Source organism: Andrographis paniculata, unplaced genomic scaffold, assembly GCF_009805555.1.
Source record: "Andrographis paniculata isolate CXL003 unplaced genomic scaffold, ASM980555v1 Contig30END, whole genome shotgun sequence".
Classification (NCBI taxonomy): Eukaryota; Viridiplantae; Streptophyta; class Magnoliopsida; order Lamiales; family Acanthaceae; genus Andrographis; species Andrographis paniculata.
Genome location: NW_026137563.1, coordinates 894,853 through 917,481, shown reverse-complemented (window position 1 = coordinate 917,481; position 22,629 = coordinate 894,853). Strand labels below are relative to the sequence as shown.

The 22,629-nt window shown below is 31.8% G+C and overlaps 3 protein-coding genes across 4 annotated transcripts; 1 reads left to right on the top strand and 2 right to left on the bottom strand.

The window, feature by feature from the left end:
- Positions 1-1,235: 1,235 nt before the first annotated feature.
- LOC127246287 (chloroplast stem-loop binding protein of 41 kDa b, chloroplastic) lies at positions 1,236-5,018 on the bottom strand. The gene is made up of 10 exons (XM_051267554.1): positions 4,804-5,018; positions 4,491-4,625; positions 4,313-4,399; positions 4,115-4,205; positions 3,644-3,698; positions 3,193-3,253; positions 2,818-3,039; positions 2,290-2,406; positions 2,131-2,220; positions 1,236-1,573 (listed from the first exon to the last, which is right to left on the bottom strand). Exons 1-10 carry the CDS (start codon positions 4,903-4,905, stop codon positions 1,394-1,396), a joined length of 1,140 nt encoding a protein of 379 aa, XP_051123511.1. The 5' UTR covers positions 4,906-5,018; the 3' UTR covers positions 1,236-1,393.
- Positions 5,019-5,370: 352 nt separating this feature from the next.
- Positions 5,371-8,775, bottom strand: LOC127246288 (Golgi apparatus membrane protein-like protein ECHIDNA). The gene is made up of 6 exons (XM_051267556.1): positions 8,647-8,775; positions 7,941-7,997; positions 7,637-7,840; positions 7,431-7,490; positions 6,822-6,948; positions 5,371-5,746 (listed from the first exon to the last, which is right to left on the bottom strand). Exons 1-6 carry the CDS (start codon positions 8,659-8,661, stop codon positions 5,658-5,660), a joined length of 552 nt encoding a protein of 183 aa, XP_051123513.1. The 5' UTR covers positions 8,662-8,775; the 3' UTR covers positions 5,371-5,657.
- Positions 8,776-13,504: 4,729 nt separating this feature from the next.
- LOC127246226 (protein AGENET DOMAIN (AGD)-CONTAINING P1) lies at positions 13,505-21,651 on the top strand. Of its 2 annotated transcripts, none has more exons than XM_051267477.1 (3): positions 13,505-14,274; positions 16,511-17,029; positions 21,239-21,651. In XM_051267477.1, exons 1-3 carry the CDS (start codon positions 13,792-13,794, stop codon positions 21,251-21,253), a joined length of 1,017 nt encoding a protein of 338 aa, XP_051123434.1. In that variant the 5' UTR covers positions 13,505-13,791; the 3' UTR covers positions 21,254-21,651. The 2 variants fall into 2 exon arrangements, with proteins under 2 accessions (XP_051123434.1, XP_051123435.1); XM_051267478.1 differs by having other exon boundaries at positions 16,523-17,029; positions 21,239-21,645.
- Positions 21,652-22,629: the final 978 nt, after the last annotated feature.

The following is a 22,629-nucleotide window of genomic DNA, read 5'->3' as shown; positions in this document are numbered from 1 at the left end:
GTCATTAAATAATTAAAAATTATAAATAATCAAATGCTATATATTTAAGGCTTATTTTTATTTATTTTATTATGAAACCGGGTAAAATCGGATGCAGGTAACATTTTGTTCAGTTCAATTCGATAATAAATTAACATATGCGTATATTATCTTATAGTAACTATTATTTTAGTGTCAGAATTTATACGTACTCCATTAAAATTTTCAAACACGTGTGTAACAACTTCAATTTAATCGTCTAACAACTAGCACCACGGGAAATTTTAATCTTATATTAAATAAAAAAATTATATTAAATAGTGTATAAAAAACAGCTATTTTCATTCAAATGTCTAAAATATTCTATAATACCTTTCAATATTTTTTTATATATTGTATATTATAAATGATATATTTTAATAAATATTTGAGAAATCCTATATTTTTAATTTTAAAATACTTTTGTTTTGCATTATTTGATGTTTTATAAATAAACAATTGTCAGAACAGCCATAGCATATTATTTTTAATTAATATAAACGGACCGGACCTACCTAACTGCCAAATAATGACGCGTACACCTTTTTTCTTTAAAAAAAAAGTATATTATTAAATTAGTATAATTTTTAATAAAAATATATGTTATTTTTATATAAAATATAATATCAAATATTATTTAAATTAAAATAAAATCAAAATCAAACAAACCTTAGATATGATATATATTTAATTCTAAAATGTTATTATAAATAAAAGTAGTGTATTTGGTGTATTTTGATTTGTAGTGATTTAATATGAGTTTATCATTGATTAGAATAATATATATATATACTTTTCTTAGCCTAAAATCTAAAATTTTACACTATTTATTGGAATGGTAAGACGGTTGGGCAAAACTTGGTGGAGCCCAAACTTAGTTAAAAGGGAAGAAAAATAAAATTTATGGGTTAAAAAACCAAAATGAAGAATATATATATATATATATATATATAATAACAATAATAATAAATTAAATATAATAAAATTAAAAAACTGTGGAACACCAAAAATAGCATCGAAATATGTAACAGCACCCAAAAGTTGAAAATACACTAAGCATTCACAAATAAATGAGTATTCTTATAATTATTTGATATAAACAACTGCATTTTTTAAAGTAAAATTGTATAAATAAATTTATAGGTTGGAGATGACTTTAGTATCCTATCCAATTCAATTTTCCATTATAAGTGACTATTCTTACAACAATGTCAATCTGAGACTAAAGATGGTATTAAAATCATGAGATGTGTGTATAATATATATATATATATATAACAATAAGTTGCATTTGAACTCAAAACCAACAATGGAGAAAGATAGACAAAGGCTGATGACGATGAAAATATACATACATGTCCTGTCCTGTCCTGTCCTAGCTCTGGAGAACAAGCTTCTTTCCAAGAATTATGTCGTCCGCAGTAAAATCGGCCGCTTTCCTAAATGTTCCGCGGCCAAAGTCTAGGTTATAAGAGTCGGTAAGGCCTTCCACCAGATCGAATTCCGGCTGAAGCCCCAGCACACTCTTGGCCTTTTCAACCGATGCAAAGAAATGCTACAAGATTCACAACCACCACATTAAGTTGCTTGGAGATAAATTCTCGAAATCAATATCTAAATAGAAAATATTTCTTTTTCTTTTTCCAAACAAAAAATAACACTATCCAGTTTGTACGATTCATAATAAACATAATTTATTTTCTGTTGCCAAATATTACATCGAAATATTATCTAAACTAAAACTTAAATCAAACCAAACAAACTCTCTTCGTGTGAGCTATAAATAAATAAACATGCAAAATTTTCGGTTACTTTCAAAAGAAACATAGAATTATAGTATACAATATACAATTATTAGCATGAACACAATGGAATTTCAAACCGATCATCGATGTTAGAAAATGATAAAAATAAATAAAATTGATAGTTTTCCAAAAGTTTTGTTCACAAAAGAATTTTTAAGCATTTTTTGTTTTATTGGGGTTCATTTAAAATTCAGCATCAATATTAAGGAACACAAATTGCTATCCAAGAACATCTATATAAAGACCATACGAGTGAAGGCATATCTACATGATCAATAATCAATTAATGAATGTCAAACCCGAATACCTGATCTCGGAAGGGGAATGCTTTGCTCTTCCCAAAATCAAATTCTTTTGGATTGTAATGAATGATCTCCGGCTCGGGGAATCCACCAGCCTGTTGGATTCAAAAAATTCTTAGCAACTCTATCATCTTCTTCGGTTAAAATTTTTGGTTCATATTCACCTTAGCACAAGCCTTTGCCAATCCATCAAAGGTCACATATTTCTCTCCCGATATGTTGAACACTTGTTTGCTTGCCTTCTCATTCGCAAGAACCTTAACAAAGGCCGTTGCCAGGTCCTGGAAATTTGCAATTTCAAAGATAGTCAATTTTACGAACACACAGTTGATCAACTGGAAAAACAACTAAAAAAATTAATGGCACATTTGCAAATTTTAGGGGATATCTAATCAAATAATACCAACAGGAGAGTGTTGGGGAATTCCTATTTTTACTTAGGACTAATTTCAAAAATTGTACATTTCACATTTTCATAGCGGAACTAGTAACAAAAAGGTAAACACTGGTTTTTCCTAGATCAACAGTAAACTTTTCGAATTATGAATTTTTTAGCAAACCTTTCAATCTTTCAACTGATACTTCTTAATAATGTTAATTTCTAAGTCTAAGTTTGAGTGTAAATAAAAAAGTAAATGTTTTTGCAAAAAGTTCATTATCATATTTAAAAAAGATCTATTTGTACTACTAACCTTCACATGGCCAAGCTGTGTTATTTGTATTCCTGAGTTTGGAATCGGGATGGGGCGCCCTGCTTTCAGCCGGTGGAAGAACCACTCTTCAACAGGGTTATAGTTTAATGGACCGTAGATGTAGACAGGCCTAAGAGATGTCCAATTGACACCTCGTGATTGCAATAAGCTCTCTGTCTCAAGCTTTCCCTTGTGTCGACTCTTGGGATCAACTGCATCAGTCTTCAAAAAAGAATGCAGAACTCAAATCGAATGCTCTAGTCCAGTGCATATTAATGAAAATGCTCTTCACATTTAAATAAGCAGATGCTTATTGGTAAAACTGAATTGTTGCAATTGTAAACAATCTTTCTGATATAATGTTATAATTCTAACCTCGAAATGTGGTGGATAATCGGTTTTGAGGTAAACCCCTGCTGATGAGCAGTATATATACCTGGAAGTATGTCAAAACATTTCTTACTTTCGGTGTGCAACTTAGTTTCACACAGTCAAAAGCATAAAGATTCTCAAAAATTGATGATCGCAGGTCTCTTATTAGTAGATAAGTCAAATGGCATAGTTTCGGAAACCAATAAAAAGAATCAAACTTGCAGGTATCACATCTAAGAATGTCCATTGTCGTGCTGTCTAGTAGTATGTATCATTAGAGTCATTTGAACAACTGGAACCACATGATATTTCTTTCACAATATAACATGGATTGTGTAGAATGTAGTTGTAAATATGATCAACATTTAAATGACGTAACCATGGCAAAGACCTCACATCGACAATATCACCTGCGATAGAAATGAAATTCTATGAAGACAGGAGCAGAGCTTACTGTTCTAGATTTGGTAAAGCATCCAATATAGGTTCCACTTCAATGGCTTCGCGTCCTGAGAACACAAACAAACATTTGAAACTTCAAGTTGATAATATGTTGCACCAAACAACACAATTGCATTGCTAAATTAGGATTTGATCTCCTAAAACAATCCACCTATGCTCCACAATTTAAAGATGACTACAATAAAGTTCTAGCAAATTTAGTTCCATCATCACTAAAATGGAAAAAAAAAAACTAATATGCACAAATTCACGTCTCACATTCCAACACCCTATTGGACTAAAATTACTCAAGATTAGCCGACAAGTGCAACTTATTTTACATAGTAAAACTAAATCAATTTTACTGTGTAATGAAATCAACACAGAAGCAAAGGCTTCCTGGGAAACTAAATACTTTAAACATTATTACACACAATAAGAACACATATAGGAAGGATATCAAACAATCGAATCCCACACGCACCATTAATATCGTACACGACATCAAATCCTTGGGCTCCAAGGCTGCTCTTCACAAAATCAAAGTCCTGCCTGTCTCCCTTTAAGTGCAAGATCTACAAAAGGAAAAAATAAATAAATAAACACCACTCCATTCATGGAAGGTCCACAACATCAAAGGCAACTTAACACCATTCACAAAGCACCATAGCTCTTGTAATACCTTGGAGGAAAAATCAGCAAAATCAGAGTCCGATTCGCCCGGCAATTGCTGCGCAATAGGTGCTTTCCCTCTGGTAAACAGTGTGACCTGCAGTAATCCAAGCAGTCAAAATTTCAGGCGGCATGAAAACTCAGAATATCGAATCCTGGATAATCAGAACAGGACGGTTAAACGAAACCTGGTGGCCTTCTTTGACAAGAAGCCGGGACAAGAATATGCCGATGAATCTGGTGCCTCCCATTATAAGGATTTTCTTAGCGCTCGATGCTGTAACACGCAATGCTCCTTTTGGATGGCGCGCTCTCCTCTTATACTGCCCAAAAACAAACCCAAATTGTAAGTATGCACGTATGTAGCAGTTACTGGAATCAATCAATCGATCTTCACCGTAATTAACTAAATTACAGCAGTTTATTTCAAAATTCAACTGCAAAATCACCGGTACATAGACCGAATTGAATTCAAAGCAAGCAAGAAGAATTAAACAGTACCTGGAGCGAGGCGGTGAGTTTGAAGCCATTGAAATCGGAGAGAGAGGAAGAGAGGAAGACGGTGGAGGGCTGTTTGTGGTGCACCGCCATTACACCTGCCATGATTGTGTGCAGTCGCAACTGCCGTCAGGTCGAGTAGGAGTGGGAAAGGAAATAGTTGATGGGGTACCGCATGAGTTAGTGGCTGGATTTGAAGGATGTATCGATCTTACAAATGGGATAAGACAGACAAGAAATGAATGGCGCCCCTGGAACTTGATTTTTGGCGTCTTCTTCCCAACCATTGCCGTCGCCATTGCCCACCTCGCCATTTGCAAATAGTCCCTCTTTGTACCAAAAATATAAGTTGTAAAATCACCAATTCAAACCCACACAAAATCTCAAAATACTTTTTTACAATTCATTACATTCTTGTTTTTATTATAATTTGAAACCAAATTTACCCTCCTGTTCCAAATAAAGATATAAAATAACCCAAATCAAAACCAAACAAACCCATAAATCAAATTATATATATATATATATATATGGGAACTAGACCCAAAAGACAAAAGGAGAAGAATAATATGTCCTAAGCAAGCAGCCAATGTGTTTCACCTCAAAGAAGCATTCCCCAAAAAAATATTATCCACAAACTGACAGTCATATTACAATTACATTTTAGCTGGTTTTGAGGTGATAAACCAATCAAATAATAGAATTATGTTCAAGCGAGATAGATCGAATGGGGGCAAGGCAACGTAACTAACTCTTCTGCATCAGAACGATGATCATGTATGAAAAAAGATCCTTTCTCCAGTGTATGATATTATGTAGAGGCTTGTTTCCCTTCTTTGACGATACATATAAACCGTTCAAACAACACTAAATGCAGATTGGATGGTGGATGTGAAGCGAGATGCAATGGTCTGGGTGGCAAATGCTTGCAACTGCTTCTTGGCATCTGGAGACGAAACAAGGAAAAGCATGATTTTTCAAAGATATAAAAGCAAGCACATACACACATACTGTATATATCATCCCGTAAAAATTAAATGCAGAGTGTCATCATAAGTAACATGGTGAAGCTAAATTGTGAAAAAGTTTTAGTCCCATAATATATTCGGTCATCAAAATAAACAAAATGCAAGCACATGACAATACATAATTTGATATTTTGTGGAGAAATGAGGATATATTTACCTGTCATAGGAATGTATTTCAGGAATTTTGAAAGCAAAACATAGTATTTTATGGAACAAATAAAGTTGGCGACATCTGGAACTAAAATTTAAATTTCTATGAACATTAGCCAAAATAAGAATGCTCTCCAGTAAGATTAAAATTGAAATGAGTCTTTCCTGGAAACCAAACAAATTTACTTCTCCACAGCAGCAAAAAAATTGTCATTGTCAAAATTATCAGCACAAGATGACACCCAAACTAAAAATTTACAACTTAATGTCAAATGACGGAAGCAAGGCAACAATGTAGCAGATGTGCATAGTACATATTTACACCAACGCATATCACATTATTTTACCATATCAACTTAGTTAACAAAAACTTCTCAGCTGAGTAAATTTATATGTGATGACCATGTGTACTATTACATCTAACTAAGATCCAACACTAGAAGCCAATAATCATTAGAAATGGACATCGGATTAAGGTTTACTGCAAACATTTCATTATATAACCTAATTAATTTTGAACAAGAAAAATAATTTTCAGCACAAAATAATCTGTTTGTCATTTCTGTAATTCAGGTTGGGCTTCTAATTGTTATTTGTAAAAAGAATCACCCACTTTACTAGCCAGGTTTTTACCAGAATCTTCCAGGAATAACTCGTATGCAATATTCCTTTTAGTATCATAGATGCTTTCTGATGTCACCAAACAACTACTGAGCAGATAAGTGAATATATTTAAAGAGGGATCAAGTGCAATTTTATGTATATGAGACACCCTGGTTCAAGTAAATACTATCTAACCGCAATGAAAGGGCTTACTAGGATGCAGGGTTCAGTCAGTCATACCTTTGCGGCATCTAGTAAAGCCGACAATGTTGGCAATGCTGAGGGTCAAACATACACCAACGACGAGAAGATAATCAGCTTCAAACCGGATGAGTGAGAATATTGCAAAGAAGATCCAAGCAACAGCCTATGGGAAAAGAAATGTGCTTTAGCCCATCACAAAATCTCCCACACATAAGAACTAGTACACTTTCAGACAGCTATGTTCAGGGGAAGATGTACATCTATTAATATCAGGCAAGCAGCTTTAGCTTCTAAAAAAAACTACACACTTCTACCAATTAGTTGCTTAGGGTGTGTTTACTTGTGTGATTTTCATAATTATTTTACTATTTCAATTTTTTTTCCTCCAAACATATCAAATCAAACATTTATTTTTTATTTATGTATATTACACTAAAATTTACTTTTACATTAAAAAACATCACATCAACACATATTTATATCACATTATATAATTATTTCAATTCAAAATTTTAGTATTTAAAACTAAAACCAAAACCAAAATCCCACAAATAAACACACCCTTAATATTTTATATATCTTCACATGGGCTAAATTGAAAAATATATGCCCCAAAAGATAATTCAATCAAGAAATTTCACTTACTGTAAGGTACAATGTCCACCAGAAAAGCCATGAATCCTTCTTGTTTATCCGAGCCATTGACTGAAAAAACAAGAGATAAAAATTACTAATAAAGATTAGTTGCTGGATATCACACTTAGTCAAAATATTTTCTTGTGAATAATTGCAATATTTAAAATAATAATTAAATATTATAAAAAGTTGGAGAATGACCAAAAACATATCACCTCTTGATCAAGGCATTCAAATCTCCAAACACTTTCACCATTGTCGTTTATCTCATTCCACCATCTAAGGCCTACCAAGATTCGCCCACTAACATTCTTGACTACCCAAAAATCAAGGGCAGCTAGAAGCACAGTCACCACAAAGATGATAACAAAACTATCAAAAAATAGAGCTGAAAGAATATAAAACGCCAAAGCAGCACCCTGTCAACCAGAAGAATATTTACAATCAAATAATTTTATTGCATCTGCAGTAAACATAAAAAACAACAACCAAGAAATTTCAGAAAGGCATAGCGCACACCTTGAAAAGGACGTGGAAGAAGCATATATTTGGATGAGCATAATTTTCCCCTTGAGGCTGCATTTATAGAAATCAGAGAAAGATGAGCTGGATTTTATTTCAGAACTTTTATATGTTTATTTATTACACCACTCAGGCTGCAAATAACTCTACTTTGAGGTTACTTAAAGTAAATTCATTACATTTTCTGAAATCACTTTTAAATTATAGAAGCAGAATGACAAGCTTGATACATTCCGATGAAAAAATTCAAGAAACAACTTCGGAAACATTTTAAAACACATTTAAACATCACATCAATCATTATTGACTTGGAATTTACACGACAATACAAGCTGATATTAACCAGCTGAAGTTCATCCGCTGTTCAAATTAAATAAGATTCTGTAAATTTTCAAACCACAATAAAAATTACAAAAAAAAAAAAAAAAAAAAAGGAGATCGCACCGTTTCATCCCGAAATGTATTCATAGAAAAATACCAACGCGTTCAACTAGTCGAAAATTTTCAAATTCAACCCAGGACTAGGCAAATTGGATCTCCTAATTTCATATACGATACATAAAACCGCAATCGACAAGCAGATCTACGATGCCAACAAACAAACCAAAAAAATAGCCAACGCAAATATTTCAAAGAAACACTAGGACATTGAAAGAGTGCGATTCCTTCATATCAACAAAGGACGAAGGTTCGAAATACTTACCGGATTCAGATCCATTTTGGGGGATTATTACGGTCCAACTGAAGAAGTGTTTAGACTAACCCCAACGCTTCCCTCTCGTCTTTCTGCCAATCTTCCAAGGGAATCAAACCATTCTGGTTTTCTTCTCGAATATTAGTATATTTTTATCTATTGAAAAATAGGTAGGCACGTGCAAAGCGCGTGACATATTTTACATTAATTAAACATTTATATGGCCCAATTCAACTCAACCGTCCAGAACACTAAAAGCAGACTCTGCCCGGCCCAGGCCCATTATAAAACCTACACGAGTATGTGTCAGCAATTTTTTTTATTTGAAATCATTTTTTTAATTTTTTTAAGCAAATTAAAATTACAAACAAATACTTCCCCGTGCACTTTGAAAATTTATTATATTTAACTTTAAAATATCATTATATTTGTATAAATTTTTATGAAAATATTATTATATTTCTATTATAAGACTTTTAAAGTGGATGAAGGAAGTATAATTTTTTAAGAATGTGTTTACATAAAGCATATGTTGAGTTCTTTATGAAGTTTTGATTTTGTGTTTATAATTTAAATGATAAAAAATTTGAATTTGAATAATTATATAATATGATATAAACTTATTTTTTTAATATAATATAAAAAATATATAGAGAGAGATTTAATTTAATATTATTTTTTTAAAAACCCCTAAAAAAATAGCCAAGACTAATTATTTTAAATTTTCATGACTCTTTTTGTTTATAAGATTCCAGATTCTTGATTTTTTCTTCTTACACGTTTATAAGAATATTAATATATTACATAGATTCATTATTTTTATATTTTTTTACACATTTCTTTATTAAAAAATATTTTCTAAAACTATTTTTACAAAATATTTTTCACAAAACAAACACACTTCAAATTTAATCTTACTACTTCAAAAAAAAAAAATTAATCTCAAATACATCAAAATAAATATTTACTTTTTTATTTACGACATCACATTAATATTTAAATAATTAAATCAATATATATTTATATCCTATCAAATCAATATTTAAATTTAAAAATTTTTAAATTTACAATAGCAACGGATACCACCAAACTAATTATTACCCCCAACCAAAAAAATTCAAATTTACAGTAGAAACAAATACCACCAAACTAATTATTATCCCCCCCATCCAAGAAAATTCAAATTTACAGCAAAAACACATCCCCTCATCCAAAAAAATTCAAATTTACAGTAAAAACAAAAACACACCCAGGCCTAATTATTATCCTCTAACCACCTTACAGCCACCATAATACCTGTAAATCCTATCTGTAAATTTCTATCTCACCTAACATCTACAGGACCTACAGCTGTAATAAAACTGTATCCTCAAAATTTCTCTATAAAACCCCACAATATTATACATGTAACAAATACATTTCACTTAATTCTAAGCTAATAATCAGTTGTTCTAACACAGTCTGCCATGTCTAAAATTAAGTTCTTGGTAATTTTCGTGGCTCTGATAATTGCCATTCCCAGCAAGGCTATTTTAGCTTCTGAGGATGATGGCACCCCCAAAGATCTTCGGAAGGCGACGCCGTCGATCGACGGGGAGTTGGATTTCGAAGAGTTTGTCGAGAGATCGGACGAAATTGAATATGTATTGAGTCGACCGGGGCATAAATCGCCGGCACCTGCGCCGAAGCACCATAGAAGAAGGCATCGTCATCCGAAGCACAAGGGGCATCTTAGATCGCCGGCGCCGGCGCCTCATGGGAGGAAGTTCTTATTTAATTGATCGCATTAGTCGCGACTTTAAATAGTTACCTAATGTATTGATGGCTGTCTTTATGGTTTGGTGAAATAAAATTTTTTAGAGTGTGTTTGTTTTTTGAGATTTTGGTTTTAGATTCAGAATTTTATTTTTTTTAATAGTAAAATTTTGAATTCTTTTGTCGTTAGAAATTACCTTTTGGACGGCCGATTTGATTAGGCTCGTCGAAAGGATACAATTTTAAGCTCTAGGTCACTTTAAGAAAAATAAAAAATAAAAAAATTTCAATATGATTCCACTCTCGATGGATCAAATGAACACATGCACACGTATACACAAAAAAAATAAAAAATAAATAAATAAATGCTATAACTTTGCTGTTTGGAAATGAATGATTTTGGATTTGTTTGCGTACAATTTTTTTTGTGACCGTTTGTGTACAAAAATTTCTAGTAAGGGTGTGTTCGATTTGTAGGATTTAGACAAAATTTTACTATTCATCCAAAATTTTCCCCAAAAAAATATCAAATCAAACACCTATTTTTTATTTTTATATTATATTAAAAATCAATTTTACATTCAAAACATCACATCAACACCTATTTATATCACATCAACACCTATTTATATCACATCATACAACTATTCAAATTCAAAATTTTGACTATTCAAATCACAATTCAAAATCCAAACCTCCAAACAAACACACCCTAAAAGTATCTTTCATCAATCCGTCAAAATTATGTTATTTTATATTTTTTGGTAGCCGTTTGAATTTATATACAATTTATTTATAATAAAGAAATTTATTAACTATTCTTATTAAAAGACATAATAATTAATTGCCTCACCACTTTTTGTTATCAATCTTACATCTGTATTACTTTTAGGTCAGTTGAGTAGGCTAGCCCAACTTTCTTTGTCCATATAGAAATCACAATTGTTATTTTTTTAGTGCGCTTCACGTAAACTTAAAGAAAATCCACAAAATGCTATCAAACTATTTGTTACGATACTATATTTATTTCATAAAAATATATAGTATAACTCAACCCAAGACTAGCTCAATATAACTCAATCCATAAACAGAAATAAATATTTTGTGCCGATTCAAAATAGTTTTACTTTTATTTAAATTCATAACCAAGCGAGGATAAGTTGCACAACTTGATTCACACCTAATAAGGAGTTAGGAGTATGGTAAAGGTATATTTTAATATAAAATAATATGATATTTTATTAACATGCGGCGGAAGTTGTGTCCGCCCTGGACATCCGCAATGTCCTCCCACGCCTAACAAATTGGCTGAAGAGAATCGATTTTTCTGTCTTTTTTATATCACCAAGTATTACATCAAAGATGACTTTGTTTATGAAGTATATGTTTTGAAAGTTTGTTTGATTTTAGTTTTAAATTGAGTGTGATTTGAATTTTTGTTTAAGTAGTAATTCGCGGCGATGTTATGTGATATAAAATAATATTTTTTTATTAAAAATTGCACAAAATAAATATTATCATTTTATTTTGAAATCGCAAAAGAATAAATCCTAATATCTTTCCAAGCTTTTGTGTTTTTACTATGCTTTTGTACTAGTGTCGTAAAACAATATTAACAAAATTCTCGAGTTTGTTGAGTAATTGTTAGGCTGATTGAAAGGTGTTCGGAAAGGAACATTCCAACATTCTACAAGTGATATTGGAGTTGAGTTCAAAGGGAATGTCGATCAACAACGATAATAACTATGTGTTTGAGCTTGGGAATCAAAAGAGAGGCCGGAAGAATGTGTGAACAAATCCATCGATCTCATGAATCTTTCAAGAACAGGTTGATCGTGATGGAGCTAATCGTGGGTGACCATCATCGCTAATTTGAAAAGATAGAGAAATGTATTTGTGAACTTGAAGGAGGCGAGTCATGAGAGTTGATACTATCATCGGTCAATGGCATGATGAATGAGCCTCGGAAGTGAAAAGTGAGATAAAGTGATGTGGGAGCTTGTTGATGCATTGAGGGCCGACAACGTGCAACAATGCTTCAATGATGTTGAACAACCTTAAAGTTACAAAGTATAATGTCAAAATTGCGAGGTTGTAGAAAACTAATGTTAGGGAACCTTCCAATAGCCAAAAGGAGTGAATGCAATGAGAAAGACATAAAAGTTGAAAACAAAGGAGGCCTGACTTAAGTTGAGTAAGAAGCCCTGCAGAGCATGTCCCCGTATAAAAAATGCTTTGCTCGAGAATAGAGAGTTAAAGCGGTAAATGACTACATCTACAACATAGATCAATATTTCAAGAACGCATACATCTTCATAGATAAGACCAAGATCTTTATTGTCTCTCGCTACTTGAAGGGACTTGTTCACTCCCATTGGAGCCGGAATTATACGATATGTATTTAAGTGAGAGCTTAAAGAATTTGCGCTAACCGATAAAAAAAAAGATGCATGATTTAGAATCTGCTGACTAGAACACCGATATGTTGCCTAATGGCACATATAAAAAATTTTGTTGACTAATTGCTAAAGATGACGAGCATGTCAGACAAAGAAACTATGTTCGCATTTTTGAATGATTTTAAGTCATAAGCAAAATGTAAGTGAAAAAATCACTTTAAGAACGTGTGCAAAGTCACTATTGCTAAGAGAGAATCGACAACAATCGAAATCCAAAAAATATTTCTTAAAAGATATGAGGAGACCAAATTCCTAAAATTCTAAAATTTATGATATCAAGCTGTTAGACTTATGAAATTTAACTAATTTATTGTACTTAAATACATATGAAAATATTAACCTATCTGAAATTGAGAACACTTTATTTTTTTATTTTAGTCTTCTTAATATGTGTTTGTACCTATGTCAGTGTGGGATTTTTGTATTAGTATATGTTGAAAAATTGCAAAATTTGACATAAAAATATTGGAAAAATAACAATCAAATATATTTATTTTTGGATAAATATATTTTTTAAAGTTAGATATCACGAATTGTATTGTAATATAGAATAATATTTTTATTAAATTATTAATCATATAAATAAATTAAAAATAATATATATATATATATATATCACCATTTCATTCACCATTATTTCTACTCGAAAAACCCTAAGGATGAGGGCGATATTTACACATTGAATTCGTGTGAAGCTTTCTTGGAGAAAAGCCCCTTCGCGCATTGGTTCTTTCCCTCCCTCACTTCCTTCCCGTTACATCTTTCATCTTCCTCTCTATTTCAATTTCAATTCCCTGATTCAAATCTTCAACTCCAAACGTCTACTCCTCACTTCACACACCTATGCACCGCCAAATCTCTCACCTTTCTCGCATTGCAAATCCCCTAAATTGCTAAAAAAAGAATAACAATTCGGGATTTTACGGAAGTCATCGCCACTATGGCGAGCTCCAGTCAGGACCTGTCACGGTACTTCAAGAAAGGCGCCGAAGTCGAAATCAGCAGCGACGACGAGGGTTTTCGCGGATCTTGGTTTGCGGGCACCGTCGTTCGCCCTCCCAAGAGCTTTAAGAACGTTTCGGCTAAGGTGCTGGTCGAGTACAAGACTCTGATGCAGGACGAGAAGGGGAAGCGGCCGTTGAGGGAGGAGCTGAAGCTGGTGCAGCTTCGGCCGCCCCCGCCTCGGGAGAATCGGAGGAGCTTCAAGTCGAGCGAGGACGTGGACGCCTACTACAATGATGGATGGTGGGAGGGGATAGTGACAGAGGTGTTGAAGAACGGTGAATATTCGGTGTTCTTCCGCTGCAGCAGGGAGCAGTTGTCCTTCAAGGCGGCGGACCTGAGGCTGCATCGCGAGTGGGTTCATGGGAAGTGGGTGCCGCCATTGGAACGGCCGTCGAATGGCGCGGTTGGGGCTGATGAGGTACGCAAGTTTGCAGTAGAGTATGATGTTTGATCATTTGAATCCAATTTAGTTTCTTGTCAAACTAAGATAGTGTTTGGTTTTGTTATCTTAATTGGATGTTGATTGTAAATGTGATTGTGTTGATGCTTTTATAAGTTTATTCGTCAGTCTTTGTCCTTAAGACATTCGAGATTGTGGTATGTGATTTGAATGCTTCTCGTTGTTTAACTTTTTATGGATTTATGGCCAGGAATTTATATTTGGGCTCTTGTTGGATTTTACTGCATGAGAAAGTTGTGATTTTTACCATGTGTTTGTGATTAATATATCTGGTTTGTTTCCTTGCTTGTGGGTATTTTCTTGTGTGATTATCTGTTGTTGAAATTGTTTAGCATTGTAATCCCAACTAGCTTTTTGGGGTTTTGGTAGAATTTGTGAAATGTAGTGCTTTGCTTTTATAGATAAGACAATGCTACATTTTGATATGATAATATGGTATTATGATCGTTGATCATAAATGTGGTTTGCTCTGACATTTGGAATTTTAAGTAATCTATTAATTTTTTTTGCTCTTGGATACAATAACAATTGACAATAAAATCGAAAGGGTTCATTAGTTTTCATGTTGTAAAAGTTGGTGTTGCTTTAATTCTGGAGGCTAGGTGGCTGTGGATTGTAGAGTTTGTGAATAGTGATTAGGAGGATTGGTCAATGTACTTTGTGATTGGATCCATCCCAATTTATGTTTTGAGATTGGTGTTAAAATTACTAGAAGACTGAATAATAGGAGAAAGTATGTCCAAAAATTATGGTAGTGATTGAAAAGGTATAGCAAGGGAACAACTTTTGTAAAAAGTTAAAAAAAAAAAAAAGTCGTATTTTACATACACAAGCACAAACGAAAAAGAATTTGAATTTTGCACCTAACTGATCATGATTCCATATAAGTTATGCGGCTGCACAAATTTTTTACTAGTTGCTGGGAATTATCCATGGCATGAATATTGAAGCCAATTACTATTGGATAAATTATAGTCTACTCAATTTTCTTTCACATAAAATACTATGGGTTTTTCCACTTAGGGTGTGTTTGTTTGGGGGTTTGGATTTTGAGTTGGATTTGAATAGTAAAATTTTTGAATTGGAATAATTGTATGATGTGATATAAATAGGTGTTGATGTGATATTTTGAATGTAAAATTGATTTTTAGAATAATATTAAAAATGAAAAATAGATGTTTGATTCGATGAATAGTAGATTTTGGGGAAAATCCCCTAAACAAACACACCCTTAGTGTTTTTGAATTAATTTGGTTTTGATGTTAAGTATGAGAAATAGTGTCAGTAATATGAAAAATAAAATTTTGTATTGAATTGTTGACTTTTTGTGAGTGAATAATATATATTATATATATGTGAGTATATATTGTACTTTTTATAATGTTTATATGGAATCGTGCCACCAAAAAAATGTTGGGTGAACAAACCTTATGTTTTTTTTCAAGTTCTTTTTGGGATGTTTGGATATATTGGGCTGATTCAGGAATCACAAAGTTAGGGTATGGATTTATTTATATTTATTTATTTAAAAGAGGTATTGGATGTAATGATTTAAATAGAGCATAGGTTTTGAATATAATATATTCAATGTTAGATGTCATGTGTTTTTTTAGTGAAAAAGATATATTGTAGTTTGCATAGTGTGATTAAGGAATTGGTTAGTTGTAACCTGTCACCCCTCCATGCAACATGTATAAACACTAGGGGTGCACTTGATTTATGCGATATTTTGTGAGAGTAAATAGTTCAGTTTTATATGAAATTGTGAGGGTTGCATAGTAAAGATAGCGAAATAAAATTCAAAGAGACCAAAGCCCAGGGATGTTCTTTTGGTATTTTTTTTGTGTGCTTGTGTTTTAGTTTTTGGGTGAAGTAGCTGTTGGATGTGATGTTTTATGAAAAATTTGTATGTTTTTATATTGAATTGTGAGGTTGCATAGCAAAAAAGAAAGTGAAAAAGATAAAATGAAAGAGAATATAGCCTATGTAATTATGAATCACCCAGAAGCTTTCAGTTTCGTAAAGATGCAATGCTACTATGTGGAAGAAAATTTACATTTTACAGTATTACTATCCGTATCCATGGGTCTTGTTGAAATGTAGATTGCCTCCATCTTCTTTCTCACAATCCACAATAATATTGGCTTTTATTTGTGTTATCGAAGACTTTGGGCATGTGGTGATATATCTGTAGCCTTCAATGCAGAAAGTGCCACCATCTACTGAAGCAAAAGCTGATAATGATAATCTTAGAACCCAAGCACTGAATCATGTGGGAGCTGATAATGAAGTGATTGAACATAATTTTAACCCTGGAGAAGTTGTTGAAGTTAGTACAGATGAAGAAGGTTTTGAAGGTTCGTGGTTTGGAGCGACTGTAATAGAACACTTGAGTAAAGGCAGATACCTCATTGAGTACCATGATCTAAAGGATGATGATGATGATGATTCGAAGTTGCTGAGAGAAGAGGTTGATGCTAATCATTTGAGGCCACGCCCACCTGATGTCGCAATGCTTGACCGTTTTGGAGTTCGTGAACAGGTTGATGCATTTTATAATGATGGTTGGTGGAAAGGTGTGGTCTCCAAAGTTCTTCATAATGACAAATACTCGGTATATTTTGAGTCTACTGACGAGGAGATGAAGTTCAATCACTCTAAACTGAGAGTGCATCAAGAGTGGATTAATAGCAAATGGATTGTTCCTCACAAGGTAACACCCTCGAACAATGACTATGCTATGCTATTTAGTTGGGCGCACCTTTATAAAATGCCTACATTAGAATATCTTTAATTACAAAATTTAGTTGAGTGTAAAAATTGAAATTTGGTCCTGCCATTGAATAAATCACGACCGTGAACTATATCTTATCTGTTAAGAATGAATTATGTCAACTTCGCTAAAATAATAAACCATTGCATCACTAGGGGTTTGTTTAGTTGTGGTTTGAATTTATTTGAAACGAAGTGTTGATTTGAGTTTTTGTTTAAATATTATTTTGACATGATATTTTGTTAAGAGGAAATATTGTATTTTTATTGTAAATGATGTAAAATGAATGGTGTTGATTTTTGTTTGAAATGGTAAAATAACAAACCAGGTTTTCGTTTAAAGCAACCCTTTATTAGGATTATTCTTGAATGGAATGTTGACTCCTTTTATTGTTATAATCTCTTGACAATGATGATCAAATAGAGGTGGTGATTATGATAGGTTGCTTATAGAAACAAGATAAATCAATAGGAACAATCAAACAATATCAATTGTTTGCTCAAAAAACAATCAAACGGAATCATTCGTTCGTCCAAAAACTTCAAAGCTACTTTATTTCCAAAATCAAGAATATCCATGGGCCCTCTTCAACTATACCCTATTTACTAAAATTAAAATAAGTCCATCCAATAAGTAAAGAGACAAGTTTGACCTAAAATGATAAAAGTCCATAAAATCAAAGTCCAAGTAAAGAAATAATAAAAATATTGATAAATAAAAGCCCAAGTTGGCGAAAGCAAACTTAAGCTTGTCTCCGCCTCCGGTACACCAACAGGGGACTTGCCCCCACTTCATTCCCGAACTCCTGTTTAAGCTCCCTATTGGTTGCTACATACCTTCTATCACATGTTGAATATATTTGGACATATAAGGGTTTGTTTGTTTTAAGGATTTCGAAAGATTTTCACTATCGATACAAAAAAATTTTTCCAAAGAAATATCAAATCAAACATTTATTTTTTATATTTTATATTATACTAAAAATCAACTTTAGATTCAAAACATCACATCAATACTTATTTATATCACATCATACAACTATTCAAATACAATTTTTTTACTATTCAAATCCCAATCCAGAATCCAAACCTCCCAAACAAACACACGATTACTCAATGGTTACAAAATTTCTAACCAATTAAGTTCACCTCCATCCACTTACTAGTATTTAGGCAACTTTTTATACTTGCTCTCAAGGTGATGAATAGGACAACTTTTTTTATTTTCATCATGGAAACTTAGAGTTTGTTTGGTTGTGTTTAGGTGTTTCTGTGTGTTCTGAGAATAGTAAAAGTTTAAATTGAGGTTAATGTGATATAAATAGGTGTTTGGTGGAATATTTTAAATGAAAACTAAATTTTGATGTGATTTATTAATAAAAAAAAAATGTACTATGTGACGTTCTTTTAGAGAGAAAAAGTAAGTTACGGTAAAATAGTGAAAAATTATGTGTTTGAAAATACAACCAAACAAACCTAAGATTTTAGATATCTAACAACTCGAAGTTTTGTAAAAGTACCGGCAAGATTCCCATATGTTGTTGGCGCATGTGCCGTATAAGTAATCTAGGGTGTATTTACTAATCCCTATTCTGGGTTTTTTTTTACTATTTAACCTACACGATTTCTTATAAAAATACATTCGTTGTATTCACTTTTTGTTTTTAGATGTATGTATTTTTTTTTATGTTAGGTATGAGAAGTCGTGTTAATAATATAAAAAATAATATTTTGTATTGAATGGTATTTTATTAGCTGATAGAATATATTAGTATATATATTATGGAAGTATATGTTTATATTGTATTTTTTTGTAATAGTTTTTGGGAATCGTGTCATTAGAAATGTTTAGGTGAACACACACACTATTATCTCTCAAAAAACATTATATCAAATCACTATTTAAACACAAAACACAAAACACAAACACACTGTTTGTGTTTCAGAAACTTTGAGGTGAAAATAGATGGGTTTTGATGTGACACTTTAAAAATGGAAAATAGGCGTTGTATTTGATGTATTTAGGTAAAATAGAAACATATTGTAGATTGAATCGTGTAAAAATGAAATTGTAAACACAAATAAACACATCCCAAACTTGCTCTCAAGGCTTTGTTCATTTTTGTTGTTGTTTCCATATTTTTTTATTATTCAACCTACTAGTAAAAAAAAACACTAATAAGAAAACATATCCTTGGGAAGCTTTGCTTCATTTGTGCTTATTTGAATGATCATGGGGTGCCTTTTTTGTGTATGTTTTTGTTTTCTATTTTTGCTTTCGATATTTGAAGTGAAGGTAATTTGTTTGATGTGATGTTTTATATAAGATATAAGTGTTGGATGTGATATTTTTGCTGAGACAATAATAGATTAGATAGTAAAATAATGCTACGAAAAAACACAAAAGAACAAAGCCATTTGTGGCTTGAAATGTTTATATTTTATATTTAATTCCTTGAACATGTATCGCTGGAAAGTTTTCTTTTGTTAACAAATACTTTGCATGTGAAGTGTGTATATGTACTCCCTCCATCCACCTTTAACGTACATGTTTACTTTTGGTACAAAATTTAAGAAATATTAGTTTTAAGTAGTACTTTCTCCGTTTCACATAATTTGTCCATATTTTCTATTTTCGTCCATTTAATGTAGTTTGCTCTTTTCTTTTTTTGGAGAATAATTTATAATTATACACTTGAATAGCATTTTAAATTTTATAATTTATAATTTTTTTAATTTTAATTAAATTAATTAGTTATCTTATCTTAATTTATAATTATTTGTATTATACAATAATTTTTTTTATTAATATATTTTAAAATTATTTACTAATTATATTTTTGCCTAGATTTCCATATCTACGAGATACCTGATAATTAAGGTGGGACGAGAGTTTGTAATATTTATCTGTATTAAGACATTTATGTCCTTACTAAAGAGTAATAGTAATATAATGATATGATTGTAAATAAATGTAAAAAGAGTATTTGTAATTGGTGATTATGCCATTACTAAAAAAAAGAACCATATACTTTTGATTGGATAGACAAAAATGAAAATATGTATATGTTAGAGATGGACGAAGGGAATATTTGTTTATATTTTTCATAAAATGGATGGCATAGGTATCACATAGCGCCCCACACATGCTATAATTATTAATTTACATAATAAACATATATATGCAATTAATGTAACACATTTTCAACAAACAATAATCATTATTCAAGTATCTTATAAAGAACATGTAAAACATAATGTACTAATAGAGAAAAAAAACACAGGAAAAAAAGAAAGCAGTTTATATGAAATGCTGAAGCATCTGCTGCTGGCTGCCTTACCTGGCAGAAGACCTGTAGCGTGAATGGTGAGGAAGTGTGTGAGGCAAAAAGGAGATCTGAAAAACAATAGGGCAACAGCTATAAACTTAGGAAGAACGATAAAATAAAACTTTTCCATATTCTTTTTTAGTAAAAAAAAAGTTAAAATTATTCCCTAGTTAATCCTAATTAGCCCTAATAAATAAATAACTAAGACTTGAATCGTGCCATGTCCCATCCTCAAGCATGCCTTGCCAAACAAAATAGTGCAGAGGATGCACCATGGCATTCCATTTTCAATTGCGATGGATGATAATGGGGCTTTGAGTGCGTGATCGAAGTAATTTCATCACATGAAACATAGGAGATTCTTGTTTTATCATTTTTCCATTCTGCGTGCATCTGTCGTAGTATATTGCTTCCTTGATATAACATTTTGGCAGTACTACTGTTAGAGCTTTCTAGAATGTTGCTAGAGCTTCCACCATCACATGATCATATGAATGCCTTTAGTTTGAGCCTTAACATCTTTAACTTATACAATAAATAGGGGATGTTGAAATGGCACGTGGCGTGTTTGTTGATTCTAATTGTATTTGTATAAAATTTTTATATGCTTAACTTCTTATCAAAATTAATTGCAATACAAATATAGTTCATCTATTATGTAAATTTGCATTAAGCTTTAATATAGCACTTGGCATGCGTCTTCCTGCTGTGCGCCTGTGACAGTTATAGACTTAATTAAACCATTGAGTAGCAGCAAATAGATATGATAGAGTTTACCCTTCTACAATTGGAAAAATCGCTAACATTTGTGTGCATTGCAGGTTCCGCACTTGTAAGCAAAGGCAGGCATCCCGAATGGTATCTTTTACCCCTTGCTCAAATTTTCTTTGTACATAAATTTTCACAATGCTTAGAACATTTTTGGATCGGTAATTTTATGAAGTTCAGCTGGTAAATTTTGAGTTTTGCTCTTCGAAACCAGCTAGCTGTTATCATGTGTGGACCATAATCATGCTCAGAATTAGGATTGGAATTATGTCATGTACAATCAGCTGCTGATTCTTTTTGTGACTGAGAAAATACATTAGGCATTATTGGCGCTTGCTGTATATTTTTTTGGGGATTATATTGATAAATCAAATTTATTCATGCGCTTACCTTCCATTAGATACAGGTGTTTGATGAGAGAACTTCATTTATTTACAGGCTTTGGATTGTATAATTGATGCAATTGTTACTTGTTTTGTCATTCTGTTACAGGGCAATATATCTGTATATGTTATAATATTATATTGTTCAGGCGATCGAACCCCTGCATTAATGCATGTTATCATGTTGAGGAATTGAACATTTACCTTATGAGGTGATGTGCACTACAATTATTTGGTAATGTTGGGCTCATACTTATTATTAATTCTGAAAGTTGTTTTGTCTTTTTGTGTGAAATTTGGGAGTCCTAATCTATCTTTGGCCATTGCATTCTGTAAATAATAGTCTTACATTGTTATGGTTCTTGTGGGGAAAAGTAATAATGGAGGATGAGGTTGGGAAGATGAACTTGCTCTTGTAGTTGAGTTTTAGAGAGAGATTAGAGATGGGAAATTCCAACACAGATAATATATATTACCATCGTGAGAGTAGAGAACGAGTCGTGATTGAAATTGCAACATTTATTAGTATGACTATATTGTAAAAAGACTTGTGCTTTTCTTGACTTCTAAAAAATATCTCTACTGTTCTTTTGTTCTTAACATCAACAGAGCCCATTCTTTCCTTTTAGGTGGCCTTAACTGTTCTTGTTTTTTTTTTCTTTTTTTTTTTGGAAAATGATATGTTTAGGTTGGTTCCAATTTCTTAAAATCTTTTGTATAAGAGCAAATTTTATGCTAATTTCATTTTAGTTAGAATTGTGTTGTGTTGAGTGAACATTAATGTATATATATATATATATATCTCTTTAGCATATTATAAAATTTGATTGTATATAAATACTATTCTAATATAAATTAGTTATATAATTTTTTATTTTCTTCAAAAATATTGAAATGTGAAAATATTCAATAAATATATACTAAGTATATAATATTCCTTAGTCGGATAATTATATTGGCTATTTGTCATTATTTTTTTATTTATTTTATCATTGTTTTAATAAATATTTTTATAATATTTAACTATGTTTTTTACTTATACTATTTTAATATAAAAATTA

Excerpts from the sequence above, each read along its gene's own strand:
- LOC127246226 (XM_051267477.1), top strand. The coding sequence starts at position 13,792 with ATGGCGAGCTCCAGTCAGGACCTGTCACGGTACTTCAAGAAAGGCGCC. Across the intron at positions 14,275-16,510 it reads GCGCGGTTGGGGCTGATGAG|CCTTCAATGCAGAAAGTGCC; the intron begins GTACGCAAGTTT and ends ATATATCTGTAG.
- LOC127246287 (XM_051267554.1), bottom strand. The coding sequence starts at position 4,905 with ATGGCAGGTGTAATGGCGGTGCACCACAAACAGCCCTCCACCGTCTTC. Across the intron at positions 3,254-3,643 it reads GCTTTACCAAATCTAGAACA|GTATATATACTGCTCATCAG; the intron begins GTAAGCTCTGCT and ends ACATACTTCCAG. Across the intron at positions 2,221-2,289 it reads TGGCAAAGGCTTGTGCTAAG|GCTGGTGGATTCCCCGAGCC; the intron begins GTGAATATGAAC and ends TGAATCCAACAG.
- LOC127246288 (XM_051267556.1), bottom strand. Across the intron at positions 6,949-7,430 it reads GGTGGACATTGTACCTTACA|GCTGTTGCTTGGATCTTCTT; the intron begins GTAAGTGAAATT and ends CTTTTCCCATAG. Across the intron at positions 5,747-6,821 it reads CTTTACTAGATGCCGCAAAG|ATGCCAAGAAGCAGTTGCAA; the intron begins GTATGACTGACT and ends TTTCGTCTCCAG.